The sequence below is a fragment of the Excalfactoria chinensis genome, chromosome 2 (assembly GCF_039878825.1).
Source record: "Excalfactoria chinensis isolate bCotChi1 chromosome 2, bCotChi1.hap2, whole genome shotgun sequence".
NCBI classification, from domain to species: domain Eukaryota; kingdom Metazoa; phylum Chordata; class Aves; order Galliformes; family Phasianidae; genus Excalfactoria; species Excalfactoria chinensis.
Genome location: NC_092826.1, coordinates 50,369,184 through 50,389,234, shown reverse-complemented (window position 1 = coordinate 50,389,234; position 20,051 = coordinate 50,369,184). Strand labels below are relative to the sequence as shown.

The window sequence follows — 20,051 nt, the reverse complement described above, 5'->3', positions numbered from 1 at the left end:
AAGCAAAAAGAATCAATGCTACCAAAGTAAATAGAATGAATGAACAGGAAACAAACTGCTAGTTTAACAATCAATTTTCATCCCTCTTTATTTTCCATTTTTCACTTGAGGGACTATGCATTCATTTTCTCCATCGAAAAAGTCTGCCGCTTTATTATGACTCAACACTGAAACGCAGCGTATTCACAGTTCAGTTTATTGTCATATTCAGTCTGGAATGGGCCATTTGGCTGATTAAGTTGTACACCACGCGAAGGCACCATGACACGTACTATTAGAAATGAGAAATGGCAGATGGACATTTTCAACATGCTCTGGCTTTGAATATCATCTTCTAAAAAAGGATACCAAAGATGAGGATCCTCCAAGACAATATGCTGGAGCATTCTCTCCCATGACTTCATGAAGACTGCCATTTCCAGAAGTATGCTTCATCAAATAGTAGCACTTGCCCACTTGCCGTGTTTCTCTAAATTCCAGCCTGCTTTCTGCCTGGTCTGCGCTACACACAGGCTCTTCATTTGCACTACGGACCAACCATTACAAGAAGAAATGGACCACGCACACATAGCCAAGGCTGTATTCAGATTGGAACTAAAAGGATTCAAAGAAGTGACCTAAAGCAAAAGGCACTGCTGTTCTAATCACCTGCTATAGGGACCACAGGAAAACTAAGTTGTGATTGAAATCTCCTGCTCTCACATGGGCACCACCATTCTTGAACTCGTTTTCAGTTTCTCAGCCGCCAGTAATTTCATTAAAGCATTTAACCCTGAAAAGGAGACTTCTGAGCTATTCATTATTACACTTAAAACAGCTCCACGGAATCCTTCCGAGTGTAACGTATTTGGATATCAAACTCTTCAAGACAGACTGTATATCTCCTTCCACACGCTTTTGCTGAGAATACCACCCGTGCTCCAAAAACTGCATGCTCTTAAGAAAATATCTAAGAGACTACAATGGAATACGATCTGTTACTATGGGTGTGCTGAGTAAGGGGCACTGCAAAAAGCAATCTGTTCCTCCCAAGATCTCAAAGACACTAAGAGCTGTCCACGTGTGACACTGCAACCTTGAGAACTCAAAGTAAGAACGCATTTGTCAAAAAAATTGCAGAGAACATGGGAAGGTCAGACCAGCTTCAAGAGGCAGCAGGAAACAAAACTGCAACAGAAGGGAACAAGATTGCTCAGCTACATATTCAAGTTGTATTCATTTAATGTTTATCTGTAGTTGAAAATCATGCAAATAATGACAGCAGCAACGTGGTAGACCTGTGTTAAAGTAAAAATGAGTTTTCAACTGCTTTTAATATTAATTACATTCTATGCTTATTAGAAGACATTTCAAACCTGTTTTTCTGTTTTACGCCGAGCCTCAATTAGAATTTGGAGGAAGAAGGCTACCTTCAGCATCAGATCTACCAGTTATACATTTTATGACAAGCAAAACATCGACAGGTTTACTCATTAGGAAGAAAACAGCCTCCAGTGAAGGTCACTTTGATTTCGGCCTATTTCTGATTATCCTTAAAACTGTACCTTCTCTGTACATTTACCACTTAAGAGTAGTAAAAAAAAAAAAGAACAACAAAACTTTTCTTACAACACTTGCAAGCAGAAAAATGGGTGCAGTACGAAAATGTTTCTATACTCATTGCACAGATACAGAAACATAACTGATGCCCTTCCAATAAGATGCTTAAAGAATAAAGTTACAAGGAAAGCTGGGGCAAGCTAGAATAAATGCTATGGGGAAATACTCCAGCACAAAGAGTGTAGACTTTAAATACATAAGACACTTAATCCATCTGTTATCAATTATTCCAAGAGAATCTACTTTAGCACAGAGAAGACAGGCTAGTGCAGGTGGGTTACTAACGTATAAAATGTATGTACATTCATTATCCAGGGAAGCAGCAATAATAGAATCACAGGAAAGTAAGGCTGGAAGTGCTCTCATGAAGTCCATCCCCTTGCCTCAGGGCAAGATCAGCTATACATAAACCATTCCTGACAGATATTAGGCTAACTTGTTCTTAAAAACCTTCAGTGACAGAGACTTTGCAATCTCCCTAGGCAATCAACTGCAGTTTTTAACTACTCTTACCATTACAAGGATTCTCCTAATGTCTAACCTACGTCTCCCCACTACAGCAAGCTTGGCTATCCTCAACAAAACAGGAAAATAGATTTTATTATCTTCCTCTTTACATGGAAGTTCCATATATTTTTGAATGGTTATCACATCTTCCCTCACTCTTTCAATCTCTGAACAAAAAAAAAAATGGTCAACTGAAGCATATGCAACTTGCTGGAGCAATTTCTCCAGCCTCCCATGCAATCCCCCCAAGGAGCCTCCCTATTCTGGAGACACAATCCCCAGGGCAGACATCTTCACCTGATTTATCACCAGTTAAGTAAAACAGGCAATGAGAGAAAGGAGCCAAATGAAGCATCAGGCTCTCACATCACCTTGTGCAAAGAAAGGTCCCACATAAACCAGCAGAACTTACTGCAGCTGAGGTATGAGGTACAGAGAGAGTGAACCCTGAGGAGGAGAGAGGAGGAGAAGAAGGGCTAAGCCTACAAAAGAGTGGAAGAGGCTTTTAGATAAACCTGGAGGTCAGCTGTAGTGAGTTGGTCTGGAAGTGGGAGAAGTCCAGAAACAAGACAAGGTGAAGGACCGTAGCAAACAATAGGAAGACTGCCAGAAGGAGACAGAATCCTGAAGCGAAACCCAAAAGGGGAGTGATAGAGGAGTCTCTGTACAGAGGGGAATTGGACTCTGGGAGAAGAGACAGTGAGAGGCTGGGAAAGCACAAAACCCAGGACAGGAAACACAATAGAAGTCCTCAGTGCCAGAGGTACACAGAGGAGAGGTGAGGGCATCCCCTTAAGCCTCAGGCCAAAAGGAACTCTAAAAGTCAAACTCAGTTTCTCGGCCAAAGTGGGGTCTGGTGAAGTATCAGCCAGGCCAAGGGGGCTCTTCCTAGGAGTAATTCTGCCTGTTTGGATATTGCCCAAGGTCAGGCTTTGCTGACAATGACCCTGAGATAAGGCTGCAAGGGATTATAGAAAGATTTGAGGGTAGAATCGCTTCCACAGGGAAAGGTGTGAGAGAGAAGATGCGGAGCAATGACGGAGCAGGATCACAAGGTGACAGAAATAGACAGTGCTAGACAGAAGGGCAAGGGCCCACTGCACAAAGCAACCTCCTGCTATTTATTCCAGTTTCCATAGTGCCTGAGCTAATAATCCCTCTAGCAGTGCAGAAGGTCACAGGGCAGGAATGCCCAAGAGTCAGCTCAGGTCTGTCAGAGCTTATGCTGAGACGGTGCTAATAAAATCCTGATGGACCTAAGCTGACCCTGTGAGGTCAGGATGCTTCATCCATTGATTCTTAATTCACCCCGCAGTATTCCCCTTATCCTTTGATCATCCTGGATGTCCCCATGCCACACACTCACTGGTGATGGAGAGCTGATTCCAGAATCTCTTTTCTGCTATACCAGCATTCAAAACACACAGTGGTGAAAGGAGCTGACTTTAAAACACAGACTTCGGCTGCCCCTGTTCCCTGCCACCGGTACCCTACCACTGGCATAGCACCAAGGGAGACCAAGGTAGGACATGCTGCCTTCATGGTAGCTAGTAAGCATGCCAGCAAGGCAGGCCTCCTAACTATCACCACAGCAGGCCCTACACTGCACTGCTCATTATGGCCATCCAGCTCAGGGTGTCAGACATGCTGCAGCACAAAAGCCCACCGTTTTGTAGGAACCTAAGGAAAAACAGCTTCTGAAGTCTGAGAATTGATGCTCTGCTCTGAAACAGAGCTTTTTTTTTTTTCCCAATTCTCAAGAGCCACGCTGTCTAGATATCTGGCCTTCATCCTTTTCCCTGGATGCTTTCAACAGGCCCAAAGAGTGCCGCTGCTCAGAGCAGAAGTGGTACACCAGCCACACAAATGCTAAGCAGAGTGGAAAAATTATTTTGCATGTCTTCCACACAGACTCCCGTCCATATATTCTAACATAATGTTTATGACATAGTATTGTTGATTCATAGCCATTCTCTGGTCTCCTGCAGCTGCCCATCTGTTTTCTGCAGACCTTCTGTCTCACCAGTTATACTACATTTTGATTTACACAGCTGATTATTCCAGCCCAACCACGATTTAGAACTTGTCCTTAATGAACTGCATCATATTTATTTTAGATCAGTTCTCCAATAGACCGCATTAATTTTGAATTCTAATCTTGTGCTCAGAGGGTTTACATCCTCTCCCCTCATTGGTGTCATCTGGAAATTCTGCATGCAGATTCTATCATCTAAGTCATTAATTAAAATATTGAATATTTTCAAGCAATCCTGGGCAGAATCACGCTTGACATATCCTTCCAGCTTGGCTATGAATCACTATTAATTAACCTGAGAACAGCTTTCCAGCCAAGTGGGTGCCTACCTTGTAGCCCACACTGCCACCCTGTAAATGAAAGAGTGATAGGCCTTTCAAAATCAAGACGCGCTTTCTCTACTCACAGAGGAGTTAGGTTCAACTGACAAGGCACATCCTGAAAGAGAATAATTTACACTTATTTATCTCATTGTCATTGACAGGTTAGTAGTAAAAACAAAACACACACACACTAAAAGCTGACTTTTTGATTCTGACATTTTTTCCCCAAAGACTCAGATTAGCCATCTACTCCAAATGGAACCAGGGAAGTTTACAAGTGGAAGCACTGTTGGGCCTTTCACAGCTTGGTTGAGGATTTTTGAACCTCGACTGTCCTCTAAATGTTCTCCAGTGTAACTGCTAATTCCTCAGACACTACTCAAGCTACTTCATACTATGCTGGAGAGATCATTTAATAAGCTGCCGCTTGTTTTAAAATACCTATCTCATCTAATTAGTTTATAATCAGTTTTGTTCCTGTTCTGTTTGGAATTCGTACCAGTCTAGAAGTAGAATTCCTTTTCTTGCCACCTGATTGCAATCTCCCTTTTGGCAAAGAAAGACGCAAAAAAAAGTCATTAGCTACTTGGTCCAACCTGCACACATCAGATCACAAGTTCTGGCTTTCCTTCTTAATTAGCAGTACAGAAAGTCAGTCTTCCTCTTATTACTAATGAGGGTATAGTACGTTTCCTTGTATCACATACTTTACTAGCTGCGCTTTATGTTGTGCCTTGGCCTATCAAATTTGGACCTTGCAAACTACTCTTTCATATTCATCTTGGTAACACATAGTTTCCACTTTCTGTCCAAGTCCTTCTCATTTTTCAGATCACACAATCCTCTTTCCTTTTCATAATGGAGACACCTTTTACTTGTGCTTTTAAAACTCTTTATTATGACTAGAAAAGAAAAAGCTACACCCTTTAGATATTGTAAGCCTTCCTGAATTTCTCAGGTTTGTTTCCCAAGAAATCCTTCCTGTCAGTTTTATGAGCTTACTTCCTTGCATACCATTGCCTTCATTCTGAAATTCTCTCATCTTCTGAAGAACATGATTGCTATCACTCCAATTGCCTTTTATCATCATAGGCTCAGCCATCTCTTTCTTAATCAAGCCTAGAAGCACTTTCATTGCTTTTTCCACATTCTGCAATCCCAGACCTATTATACTTTCACAACCCACTGAAATCAGCACTAAGGCAGTAAAGTTAAAAGAGTTTTACCATATACTGTTGTTTGGTAATACATGGTAAATACAGTACACCTCTTGGAACAAGAGCCATCAGTAATAAAACAGCAACTCTGGCATCAGTACCAGTAAACTGAGCATCACAGACAGGATTAAAGTAGCTTCTAACCTTACCAGTAAGTCTTCCCAGGTCACAGCATTAGGAAAGGCAGAAATGAGTGTTTTGAAACACTCTAAAGGTGGCTACAACACAGAGGTATTGTCCTCCAAAGCTTCTTCTAGCAGCACTACATTCAGCTGTAAATTGAAAATGATTACCCTGGTTGTTCCAATAGCTACAATCACTTGGCATGGCTAGATTCAGTGTTGGCAGTGTTGGCTGCTTTCAGACAACAGCTTTTTCTGGACAAATTAGCTCACTTCCACATGTGGTCATGCCCCCTCTGCCACTAGCTGCTACTGTTTACTCCTGCAGCTAACTCAGCATACCAACAATAGGAGCAGCACAGCAAGGATAAGGGGAGGAACTACGTGACCTAGCACTACACTGTTACCTCAGAGTTTACATTAACATAACATGGCTCCTATGAATAAGTCCCACCCACCCACTGTATACTGCAATATGTGCTATAGAAATCTAATAAGGAACATGAAGGACCACCAAAAAGCAAATTCAATCCAAGCTAGGAGAAATTGAAGTTTCTGCCTTTTTCTAATATGAAAGCAATGGTAACTCCACCTATTTGTTTTAACAAGTATCCTGCCCATTTCTTCTAGAATTCTTCTGAATGCATGGTGCAACTTCACTGTACTAAAGAATAATAAATAAATATTAATAAATAATAAATACTAAAGAATAATAAACATTTAGTTAACAAGATTTCAAAATGTTTATTCATTTCCTTACCTGAGAGCAACTCCTAGAAATATAAGAATTTCTTATGAGAGACAGCAAAACCCTCAGGCTCTCAAAAGTGCCCAGAACAGGTAGGAACCTGCTGGGTTGTCACCACAATCTGACTGCTGTCCCAGATCTCAAAGGACACCAATTTCATGATTTGCCATTCCCTTCACAGAATCACAGAATTGTAGGGGTTGGAAGGGACCTCTAGAGATCATCGAGTCCAACCCCCCTGCCCAAGCAGGCTCCCTACACCACGTCGCACAGGTAGGCATCCAGGCGGGTCTTGAATATCTCCAGAGAAGGAGACTCCACCACCTCCCTGGGCAGCCTGTTCCAGTGCTCCGTCACCCTCACTGTGAAGAAGTTCTTGCGCACATTCGTGCGGAACTTCCTATGCTGAAGTTTCAGCCCATTGCCCCTAGTCCTGTCCCCACGCACTACTGAAAACAGACCAGCCTCGCCACTATGGCTCCCACACTTCAGGTATTTATAAACCTGGATCAAGTCCCCTCTCAGCCTTCTTTTCTCAAGGCTAAACAGACCCATTTCCCTAAGTCTCTCCTCATAGGGGAGATGCTCCAGGCCCAAGCAGTAGCCAATGCAATTAGCAACAATCTGATGTTCTGCTGCCTTAGCAGGCTGATCCAAACACCAAGAGCCTGACCTTCTAGGCACTAAGGGATAGCAGATGCTGAGGCAGAAGAGTTTAAAGTTGGAAAAAAAACAACATAACATTACAAGGGTGTTAAGGGTAACAGAATTTTCAGAGAGAGAAGAGCAAGCTGCAGCAGAAGGTAGGGAAGGAAGAGGGAGCAGATACTAAACAGAAAGACTTTCTGTAGAGAACAAAAGAACAGCAGGAAGAGGAGGATGGAGTGGAGGAGGGCTGGCAGAGTGGCAAGGAGAAGGAAACATCAAACACCCAAGCATCACAGCTGGGAGCTGTGGGAGCATGCTGAGTGTCCAGCAGAGGCAGGAGAGCCCTGCAGTGGGTTCCTGACTTCACATCTCCCCCCAGCAGCAGTGAATCACCTTTGGAACAAAGCTTCCCACCGCCTTACCTCCAAGAATCATCTTGCTCACACAAGAAAACTGTGTGGTAAATCAAAGCAATACTTGGCAATGGGACAGTTAAGGGATTTCCCCTAGAACTGCATTACTATGCTGAACCAACATGCAAGTGTGGGCACCTGGACACACAGCAACCACCCCGCTGCAGTGAGATGGTGGGATCAGCCACTGAGGGTGGGTCTGCTGTGTGACAGGACACAGCCTGGGGACGTGAACAGTTTCTCTGGTCTCACCCAGGAAGAGCTCCTCAAACAGCAGGGAACTCAGAGACAGAAAACAATATTCCTGTGCACACAAGCCATAATCCAGCAACTGTTTGAAAGCAGAAATTTTTAATTGGAGAAATAAATGTCTCACACATCACTTATTTTCACGGTGGTACTAATCCCTTATCTAGGCCCTCTAAAGCAAAAGAACTATTCAGCCGATTTTCTGTCCCTTTCTCACAGGGTCTCAGCAGGCCAGACAATGTGAAAAGAAAAATAAAGCAGGGAGGGAGCAGAAAATGCTGCTTTCTCCCCCCATTTGAAATCAGACCAGGCACGAGACGTGCAGTGCATTCCAGGGCAGTTTACACTAGGGGGAGCTTCTCTCAGGGAGACCCACCACATTTATATCCTTTCTTACTACATTATTTCCAACTCATCTACACAGAAGTGTACTGGAGACAGATGAAACAATTATCATTCAAATACTTCTGTTCTGCCACTCAGCTGAGCCATGAGGGGAGGGAGGGAGATTAAGCAAAACTTAGCACAGTATCACAGAATGGTTCCAGTTGGAAAGGACCTTAAAACCCATCTAGTTCCAAACCCCGTGTCATTGGCAGGGCTGCCCCCCAGCAACTCAGCAGCCCAGGGCCCCATCCAACCTGGCCTTGATCACCTCCAGGGATGGGGCACCACAGCTTCTATGGCCAGCTGTGCCAGAGCCTCACTGCCCTCTGAGTAAGGAATTTCCCCCTAATATCTAACCTAGATCTCCCCTCTTTAGTTTAAAACCACTTCCCCTTGTCCTACCACTAACAGACCTGGCAAGTTCTGCTCAGAAGTATGCTCTGGCTGTAGTGATAAATCTCAATGCTGCCATGTTTCTGAGAAGCCTCCTGACACGATGTCCATCCTGTACCCTCACCAAAACCCCACGTTAAAGGTAAGAGCAACTTAATAAGACTATATTTTATACAATGGAGATAGGCCCAACTGACCCAGGAGGCTACTCATTGTTAAGCTGTTAATGAGTACTTTAATGAGGAAAGCAAAGATTTGACTTCCCTAAGGCTTATAACAATCCATTTCAGGGGGCAGAAAATAAAGATATAATCCACTGTTAATACCAGCACTGAACTGTTCCTCAAGTAAAATGTTTTTAAAAGTCACTTAAGCTGGAAGTACTACAAGATGCTATTGAACTTATTTTCAAAACTCTAGTAAATTGCCTCAAAAGTATTAGCTTAATTACATGTGAAATCCTTACCTGTGAAAGCATTTGTGGCCTGAAAACCAGCTTCCTGCATACTGCTATCCCAGCGAAGCTTGTGATTCCAACCTTAACCTGTCCTTACTGGAGACAACTGCTGAGCTTTGAGCTGTCAAGTCACTTCCATCTTCGCTCATCAGAGTCCATCTCTCTTTCCATTCCTGGATTTGGCACCATCCAATTGCCACCTGATCCCAGGTCTTTCAGTCTGCAGGCACTGGGGCTATCTGCACTGAACCCAAGCAGTAAGCGTTGGACAGTCCCATCAACCAGCCAGCCAGAGGATCTGGGCCATGGTGGACGTGGAAATGAAGAAAATCATCTACCAAGACTCGATTTCCCTTTTACAACTCCGTTCTAATCCTCTGTTTCTCCAGCACCATTTTTTCAGGTCCCAGCCAACGGTGGTGATCAATTGTCTCTCCTCTCTTGCGTTGTCTCCCCTCAGGCACGCTCACTGAGAAATTAAAGAAAGAAGAGATTATGTTTCCTGATGACCTGTAGCAACATTAAAATTAACAGACTCCAGGGAACAAAAACCCAAAACACATTATCAGGGATTGATTGTACACATTAAAGGAGATCTTCAGAAGGCAAATATTGCGATTTTGCTGAGATGTAAAGTGTGACCACACAGCTCTTTGAAGTGCAATGAGGAACAGTGCTGAGGGTGTCATATGCATCTCTGAGAACATGATATGATTTACATTTCAAAAGCCATATTTAGCAGAGATGGGGGCAGCAATACAATAACAAAATTGCAGTTGAAAGGGAAAAGGAAAAATACTCAAGGCTCTCCAAGTCTAGTCTATTCAAAAACCACAGTGAGATTATTAGCATTTCATATAGCTGCTTCTCATCTCTTTTGGAGCAGGAAAACGAAGCACTGGATGCCAACGCTCTACACGCCATTCCGTCTGCTGAGGTTAAAAACCTTTCCACATCTGCGCCACTGATTATCTGTTTCAAATCTCAACTGTAACACAGATGACACAACTCAGACATCTTCCAAGGTTTGGTAATGTTAAAAATACCCACGGGTTATACAAGAGAAAGGTGGGTAAGTTGTTCCTAATACTACATCTCCTCAAGAGCAGGGCTGTCTGCAACTCCCTGAAAACCAGAGCTGCTGCATACCTGGTTTTCTGAAAACTAGGATACATTAACGGGGTGAAGGACAGCAGCAGACAAGTACATATGTAGGGAGAAGGTTTTTTAAGGAAAAAAACAAAAAAAAATGAATGGTTTTGCTCACAGAAAGAAAAGAGGACTTGGGAGAAGAATCCACTCGCTCCCCAGCCATCCTCCTCCTCCGTAGGGCTTGGCTCCACTCATTCAGTAGCACAGGCAGGTCAAAACTACGTCAGTGATGATCTTATAATCTACTAAGGGATTTTAACTAATGAGTCTAGTCAGCACTTGCAGTCCTGGATCAGGCTGAGGTCCACCTACCGGGGCAGCCCATAGCAGCCGGTGCCAGGAGCACGGTCAGTCCCAGCACTGCATGCTCCAGCAAATGGCGCGAGTGTGAGCTCAACAGATGAGTGCAACCCACACCCAGATCAGGATGCATCCCCGGTGATAGGCCAACAGCCTGAAGCATAAGTCTGCATGGCCTCAAACTGCAAAGAGGATTCCCACACCGCTCGCAGCACCTCCTGCTCTGCACACACCACTGCATGCAAAGCCGGCTGGCCCTCGATGTCATTGTTAGCACTTTTTGTGACAGACAAAAAAGAATCTGCTCTCAGGTGTGTTACTGCCATCGAGTGAGTGTGACACCTGATGAGTGCTGACACTCTGGGATACACTGATTGAAAATCAGATGCTATGATGAATTTTCTACCCTAATGATGTTGCTACTGCTTTCTCAATTCTGGGAAGTCAGTATTTCTGAAAAACACAAATCTTTGCTCTAAACACACTGCAGGACATTCAACTCATATAAGGTTACAGATCAGATTCAAGACATTTTCCCCACTTCTTACCCAAACAGCCCAATTTAACAGAAGAGAACACAAAAGTGAAAGAAAAACTGAAAACAAAGCCTTTCCGTGTGATAGCTCCTATCAGAAAAAGCTGAATAAGAACTTTAGATTCACATTTGACAAGATACTATTCATCAAACTCATCCCTTCAAAGCACACTGTGCAACTAACAGCCATTTCATATGAGGTCATTTTAATCTGAAGAACATACCACTGAACAAGTAAAATATACATACACCATAGCACAAATTCCTCTTGGCTCCTCACAGCATGCTAATTATTCCATAATGACTACAGTTAGATGCCGCACTCATCTCTCAAGCTTTTTCTCTAGAGGTCTGAATTTCTTCTATATTTACAAGAATGGGTCCATATTTGCATTCATTTTCAGCCTTCTAGCTCACGGTTTTGGTTTATAAATCCACAATTTTGATGCATTCCATTTTCAGCATTTTGATGTTTTTCCTCATCCTAACGATCCTCAGGAGATTCACACCAATACCTTAGCAACCAGGGAAAAACTCTCATGTTACTAAATAGCTACATCTTCATATTAGATATAACACACTTCCAGTTGTTTAGAGAATAAAACACAATTACTTTTCTGAAAATTAAACTATTTTAGTGGAAGAAAAATTACTTTCCACATCTTCAGCGTTCCCGCTAAGCTTGTTAAGAACACAGTGGTGCTGCAGAAACTCTACGGTGCTGGCACATTCAGCAACCTCTGCTCGTTCCCAGAGAAAGACTGGGATTTTAACTATACTAGATGCTGAAACACATGCAGAGTTCATGCGGAACTCAAACTTTAAAAGATACTGCACTCAGGCATCCGGCTTAAGACCTCAAGGCCTCAAATGCAAGAAGGGTCTGATACCTCACAATTACCCTAAGAGAGCATCTTCTGTTGCAGAAGCGCTCCTCTCCTTTGGCACTGAGCTGGGAGGCAGCTGGCAGGACATGGGCAGCAAACTAAGCAGTGCCGGCAGAACTACAACAGCGTGTGATCTTCAGTGTGCCCATTAAGGTTCTCACAACCTGCGAAGACCCCGGTGGGAACATGTCCCACTGTACTGGTAAAGAGAAGATCTAAAATAGAAAGACCCAGATACTCTCTCTTTGCTCCATCTGTTACCTCCTTTGCAACAGGAACTCTGCTCCTACTCCTGCTTTCATTCATCCATTGCAGCATTAGAAGAGTCTCTGAAGCAAGCCAAAGGAAAACATCATATTTCATAAATACAGGGCTGTGCTATAAAGATTTCCAGCTAAGTATTTACGACTGAACACCTAAAGAAAACACAAACTCTTTTCTTTTTTTTTTTTCCTCCTCTCTACTTTTCTCAGATTTGGGCTTGGGAAAGACACCATCACTTAAACCTCACACAAACTGCAAACAAAATATTTGGACTATTTAACACATCATGCGAGTCATAGGTTCTCATGGTATATTTAGCCAGCCAGCCTGTTATTGCTCTTTCCTAAATAGCTGACGATTATATATTAAAGGGCCACTTTAAAAAATAATCTGAGAGAGAAGTGGCAGCCGGGGAGTGTAATTAAATCCTGCAATAATATCTACATGTTATGAAGTGTTGTGCAACCGTTAGTCAGGACCAAGCCTGGAGGAGCCTGCACAGAAAGAAGCAAAACACTAATTTTTCCAAGATTGGTATCTCATAAACATCTTTAGTTAACACAAAAACACTGACCCAAATGTAAATGCTGCAGCACGGTTTGTTTGGGGCTTTTTTTGTCTATATTTCCTCTCGCTACACACAGCCTGTTTCTTTGGCCACGTGCTGTTGACTCCCACACATAAAGCAAGAACTCAGTAGTTGTGTTGTCTGAAGGGGCATGGCCACAAGGAGCACTGCCTGCTACTCTGCACCCATCTGTGGCACAAGACATTCCAAAGGACAATCCTTGACCACTCGTAAAAGGTCTGTCTGTAGAGCAAACCTACATATCTAACCTTCTGGAAAAGTTACTGACCAGCTTGAGAGCTATGGATTAATTTAACTTCAGCAAGGGAGGACCCACTGCTCGAGCTTTTAGCTTTTGGGTTAAGGAAGTGTAAAAGGGCAGCAGAAACAAATCCCCCAGCAGAACACTGCTGTACAGTGGCTGCAGCAGGGCAGTGGTAACAGGGGATTGCAACAAGCCTCTGCACCCAGGAATTCAGCAATCCACCAGAAAACAGGACTGTCACTGCTGAACTACCCATATATTTCAGCTTCTCCCTGAAGTAAGGCCAGTACTTCCTATGTTTTAAGGCAGCACTGACCTGGATATAAATTTAAGAAGCTTCTGGCCAAAAAATATTTTTAAAACATCCAACATTTTATAAATATAAAACAGTGCTTGTAAAAAAGATCTTCACTGGCTTGTTGGAGCAGTTGAAAATGAAACGTGTGCATACATAGAGCTTATCTCTCCATCCCCTACTGGAGTCTGCCAGAGTTTTCCAGGCTTTGGGTTTTCTTCTTATAGAGACTTCTAAACTCGCTATTAACATCTATCAGTTATAGCTAATTTCTCTAAGATGGTAAGATCTATGTTTCATAGTGTGATCTTCATTTACTTCCACGTGTCATCTGTTTTCTTTAAGATAACACTTCACCACTGCCAAGGGAATCGTGGCTTTTGGGGAATACTGTGCTTCGTAACTCAAAGACCACTTAGAAAACTCAAGGTGACATTCACAGGAGAACATCCACAAATCAAACCAAAAACCAGATGTTCGAAATACGTTTACCTAATCACATCTTCCTTATGCACACGTATACATCATTTGTTTTCACTTTCTACATTCACTGTTTGTACAGCTTAATTGTGACATTTCAAGCAGCTGCTGTATTTCAGTATTTGTGATGAATTTCAGTGACTGACACAACTAGTTTGTATGTTGTTACATCATACATGTTTTTATTCTCGTAGACACTTTCGGATATGCTTCAGCTTGCTCAAGAATAGTGTCCAAGCTTTCTTTCTTCCTTCCTTGTTGTTACAGAACCCCTTGACTTGAAGCAAATGTGAGGACTATCTAAGCAAGCCGTGGTCCCGCTGAATCAGCTGGAGAAGGAAACAGGACTCAAGAAGTGGGTAGACTGCCGAAATGAAGCATCTTTTTTCTAGCCTTGTTAGGAAATGATCTAGAAAGCAAGATATATCCCCCAATGCCAATGGCAACAGACACTGCAAAAAAACACCACAAGCAAGGTCCAGTTTTAAAGAAAAAGAATAAATGTGCCAGTAAAGGCATTTCTCCTCCTCCACCCTCCTGCTTCTGTTTGTTTATTTCTCTTTGGAATGAAACACCGATTTAAAATGGGCCTGTTTAGTAGCTTCCTGCCAAAGTGAATAGCCTCTGGTAATCAGATAGCAAGGAGTATTTCACTTGGACAAATCCTATAAATAACTGATAACACAAAGGAGCACGCCACATTTCCTTCCATTAATCTTGTTAACTGAAATAATTAATGTGAGTCCTCTATATTCTGTCTCTATGAAGAAAGTAAAGAGCCATACATTTCCCTATAGTTCCGCTGACAGAATGCAGTAAAACCCCAGTGGAAAAGTTCACTCAAATCTCCATGACAAGCTATTGGGCTTGGATGAGATAATTATTGAGAGAAATTGTACGAGCTGTGTTATGCAGGGCAAATGAGAAGATTGCATTGTTTATTTTTGGACCTTAATAAAACCATAATTACCAGAAGATGTCAAGAGAAATCATTAATCATGCTGCTCTGTGAACCTAACCAATAAGAGAAAAAAAATAAGCTCTGAATTTTATCTGCCAAAATAATGACAAGGTAGGAGGAGCAGAATCCAGTCTCAGTTCATCTTCTTCCACAATATCACAGCATCAGTCTTAAATTTGCAGAAGGCTGGCAAAAGTTACGTTACACTGAGCAGATTGGAGAAAAGAGCACAAGTTTTTGACTTGTGTCCCTGTGACTTGTATCAGAAACCAGCAGTCACCAGAAACCCGGGAGACGATGCAAACCTCAAGGCTTTGGAGCACCCTGATACTCAACTATACCCCAAAGAGCATTTAGCATCTTTGCGCAACATCAGAAGTTGTGATGTTGTGAGTCACAACCACCAGGCCCGAGCTCTCAAGGTAAGGATGTCACTGGTTGAAAGCTGCTCTGCCACATGGGACTCGTAAACAGAGGAAGCACCTGTGAGGAACGTGACACTGCCATTGCTGATGCTCTGTTAGAAACATTACCAGCACAGAGCTGAGCACAAGGTGATGGAAACAGTTAAGAGATGGTCCTCACCTCCTCCCCTTGAACAGTAGCTCTTTGCTGCTTCCACAAAAGCTCTTTTCTGGCTTCTTTTCAACTCAACAAAAGCAGCAGCGGTACGCCTGGCCCTGCAGCCCCACCACAGCCACAAGCAACATGTGATGTTTATCAGCTCTGTTTTCTGACCATGCAACAGCCATTTCCCAGCTTTTAGCCAGCCCAAGCTTCCCAGTGTCTCTACAGAGAATTTTAAGTATAATAGAAGGGCCACATTTGTCATCTCCAGTGACAAACCTCACAGAACAGTGAGCGGGCAGCGTTCCCAGCCTATGGCACACAACCAGTGCCAACCCATACCAGATAACCAGTGCCAGCTGGGGCACCTTCCTCTCCATCAGCAGCACCTCTGGTGAGGACACCACACTCTCCAGGCAGGGAACGGGAGCACAGCCAATCCCTCCCACTGGACACAGCAGCCAAGAATCCTAATACACACGTACACGTGCAAAGATTCACATACATGTACCAATTTTGCTCACAAAAAGCAGACTGGAGTAATCTAGGCCAAGATGCACTTAAGTTTTTCAAGGCAGAAACATCTGTACTGTGATTGTTCTGGAAAGGAAATACTGAAGACAGCATCTCCCACATGAAAATGTCAGGCAGCATACTGACACTGAACGGCATAGCCCTCCCTTAAAACATGACTGAGGACTATGGGAAGAGCTACTCATGGGAATCTGAAAACGGAACATGAGCTTTTCAATTTAATTCACACAGACTGCCACCTCACTGACTGAAGAAGCACCGATAAGAGTTCTGTAACTTTCAGGAGGGCTGTTTCAGTCACTGCTATCCAAATCCATCTGCTGTGAGCAGCAGCTGCTCAGGAGCAGAAGGAACGCAGGAGCAAGGCCCACCGCCACGTCACACACATCACTACACAAAGCCAGTTCTAGCATCCTACAGATGAAACCAGGTCACAAGAATTCATCCGGTTTACTGACAGCCTTAGTGGCCCAAATGCAAAAAGAAATGGAAGCAGAGTGCCCTTCAGACAAGCTCACCACAGGAAAGTGGAGACAGCCACTGAGCACAGCAGCTGCAGGGTGCTCCCCCAAGCAGGACAGGGGCCATCAGCCCTGCAGCAGAGCCAGGTGCAAAAGGGCAGTGGCCAATTCTAACTGACTATGCAGATCATATACCATGCAAATCCACTGTACTGCCAGTGCCATAAAAACCACCACCAACAACAAAAAAAGCAGTACATTTGTATTCAGGAAGGATTCTTGTTGTAAGAAATATCTAAAACTTCTCCTACAGAATGACGCCATCTATTAGGCAACTGAAAAATCCTGGAGCCTGCTGTTCCCCATTCTACCAGTCTTGATTTTCACACAAAGCTACAACAAGCTGCATGAAGCAAGAGAGATTCAAACACCTGCCAGCCCCTCTGAAGCCCACATCTCAATTTTGCCCAGTATGTAGCAAAAACAGCAAGATGAAATTGCAAAGTTACCATTATACCACACAACTGGGCTCTCAACTCAGCGCAACGACCTCGAGCATTTAAATATATTTGCTCATAAACTCCACAGTCAATCGGGCTTAAGTAGTTCCCTCAGTAGTTCTTAGTTCCAACAACTGCAACTTTCAGCATGGAAATGAGAAAAGGAAGAAAATAATGATTTAACATCTCTTATTTTTCTTGGGTTTGGGAGATTTGCCTCTGTTTTGGTTTTTTTTTGGCTGTGTTATGATCTCTCTAGGCTTCTGCTTCTACCTGTGGGTTAAAGAGCTATGAGATGCTTAGGTACCAGGAGCGCTCCCAGTGAAATAGATCAGAGAGAAAAAACTAAAGCAATATTTTGATTAATTTGATTTTGCACTTGAGTGAATCTATCATTCTGCAAACCCATTACAATCCTATTAGTGTGGTAAAACTGGCCCCAAATAAACTCCTTTTATCAAATAGTAGGCCAGTGATTTTTTATCTCCCAGCAATACTGACAAGGAAGTCTCCTTTAAGATTGGTCTTCTTTAAAAAAATCTGTTGGAAAACAACTCATCAAAATACCACAAGCTGCAAGCGGAGGACACAGTTGGAAGCAGTATCCACTGGTGATCACTTAAATCTCATTTTCCAGAGTTCAGTCTCTCAAATCCCTCATTACTTAACATACAAAAGCAAAGAGGTTATTTTTTTCTTCTCCTTGAAGGAAAGCTTTTACATAAGCAAACAGCACAAAGAAATGGGAACTAATGTTATGATCAGCTAAATCTGAGAAACTCCCCTAGCCAAGAAAGTTCTTGTCTAGTATTAATGTAAGGAAGCAAACAGCATCTTGACTCCCTCACTTTGGCTACAATTTAGGAAACACCCTATTGTTTTTACCTAAACTTTTTAGAAACAAATGTATTTTAATATACTCTTGTCATACTTTACTATCATTCCTGCTATGCTGATACACTGTGTTTGAGTGTTTCAATTGCATCCGAACTGCACAGAAGTGTTTTAGCAATTCAACACTGACAGCACTTCCATTCACTAATAAACTGAAAGCTGTTTTATTTCTGCACTGTCCACCTTTTTGGGAGCTCTGACCTCTCTGGTCTTTTTTTCTGTTCCACGTCCACTCAAGAACCAGAAGTTAAGGATTATTTCCAAATACCCCTAAGATTACATGAGTGGTCTTCCAAGCCAATGTGCCAGTCTTCTCCAACCCCAACCCTCTGCCCATGAATACAGAACCTCCTTCAGGAAGGGGCAATGTAATTTACAGATAATTACAAAGTGTTACTAAACTCAGTTACAAACAGAAATTCTGCAGTCTCATATCAGAAGAAAGTCATGATCTACCTTTACTATGGAGTTACAGCTTTGTATTTCCCAGTTCCCAACTCACCACCAGTTTCATCATAACAAATATTTTTTCTTCTTTTTAAACAAGTGGAAAATGTAGTGACATTCTGACCGTCTGCCTTTAATAATTCAGCTTCCAGTATCACTGTAATGCTTCCTGATAGAGACACCTGCCTCCTGCAATGCAGCCCCATAGCTGAGAAAACAGGGTGGGGACTTATTAATAAAGCACAATAAAGAAACAGATGTTTGGGATGGAAAAAATGCAACAAAGGGGAGAGATTGTCCTTCTCTCCAAAACATACATGAGAAAAAGCTCGTCCAAATAGAAGGCATTTGTCTGATAAAGAGGCAGCTGGAATCAGTGATGCTGATTATTCTTATTCCACTGCATCCCACAGCAAGACACAAACCTATTTAGAGAAGACAGAGGGGAAAACAGAAGTAATCCCACCTGTATTAATCTATACCATGTAGTTAAAGCTCTTGACAGTGCAATGCAGTCCTGTGCCCAAGGAGCAGGCAGATGGGTATATATATGTTCTTTCTGCTAACAGCATTGGCAGAAAAGGGCTTCATATCAACACTTTCAATACTAAAAAGAGAAAAGAGGACAAAAATAAAACAAGAAACACTAGGATCTCAGAAGAGTTAAATATCTAGAATTTTGGATCAACAATGTGAGCATCTTATATAACACGGTTCATCATATGCTACCCAGTCAGTCATGCATCAAGAGCAGAAACTGGGTTAGCCACTAAATTTCTAAGAAACAAGCTGAGACCTGGATTTTAAAGCACTTCAGAACGCACCAAGTGCTTTGGTACACTGTTAGAAGTTAATTATTATCGCATTAAATATCTGTACTTTGCATTATTTTTAAATGCAAAATCCTTGGGGTTGGGTTGTATGCGGATCCAGCATTTGATGATCACCTTCTGTAAAGGTATGCAGTAATTTCTCCCCATGCTGTTGCAAGGAAACCTCCATGTGCAAGAAAACCTTTCATAGGCAGGATGGTTGCCCCACTAACAAAGGTAAACACTTACACAGGCAGCACTGACCAAGTTTTCCCATCTCCAGCCTGAGGTTACATATCCATCACAGGAGGAACATGACTGTCCCTGGAGGTGTTCAAGAAACATGTAGATGTGGCACTGAGGGATACAGGCAAGTGGGCGTGGTAGTGGTGGATTGATAGTGGGACTAGATCATTTCAGTCAGCCTTTCCAACCTTAAAGATTCCATGATTCTATACACCCCACACCCCAGAAATCACCATCTGGCTCTCTCTTACAATGGGACCAATCTCCCTTCTCCAACAATGGGACCAATAGAAACGTCACGCTACGATCACTGAAAGCACAAGGGACAATACCCAGCTGAACTGCACACAATGATCTCCCTATAACAAAATGGAAGAATCGCTCATTCTCTTCAGAGCCCAATTTTTTAAACACTTAATTTTTATGAAGGAAAAGGCCACCAGCCTGTAGGCACAAACAAGGGTACCTAGTCCTGATTCACCTAGGCACTCCTCTGACTTGTCTCACCCTTTCTGGCTCACCTCTCGTCCTTTTGACTTTGTTAGTGTGTATTGGTTGTTAATATACAGATGGTAGCAAATGTACAGAAGGAGTGAGCAAAGGAAAACTCACCAGTGGTGGTGCCTTGGCTGAAGAAGCTGGGGCAGTCCTCACTGGTGAGCAATCTCCAAGAGATGCTGCCTCAGTGGGAGTCAGCCCTTAAATGAGGTCTCAGAGGGGATGGAGTCGAGCTCCACCCCTTCCGGGAGCACAGCTACATCACTCTCACCTGTGCTCCCACAGCT

The 20,051-nt window shown here is 42.9% G+C and overlaps 1 protein-coding gene across 3 annotated transcripts in view; it reads right to left on the bottom strand.

Moving 5' to 3' along the window:
• LDLRAD4 (low density lipoprotein receptor class A domain containing 4) overlaps window positions 1-20,051 on the bottom strand; it is a 279,273-nt gene that overhangs the window by 175,029 nt on the left and 84,193 nt on the right. Inside the window, exons 1-3 of one of the 3 annotated variants that reach the window (XM_072327579.1) lie at window positions 19,270-19,395; window positions 18,675-18,815; window positions 9,108-9,567 (exon numbers count right to left, since the gene is read on the bottom strand). In XM_072327579.1, coding sequence (XP_072183680.1) covers window positions 9,108-9,147 — 40 coding nt within the window. In that variant the 5' untranslated portion in view covers window positions 9,148-9,567; window positions 18,675-18,815; window positions 19,270-19,395. Of the gene's footprint in view, window positions 1-9,107; window positions 9,568-18,674; window positions 18,816-19,269; window positions 19,396-20,051 lie in introns of those variants that run through there. The other 2 variants (XM_072327578.1, XM_072327576.1) reach the window with 2 other exon arrangements.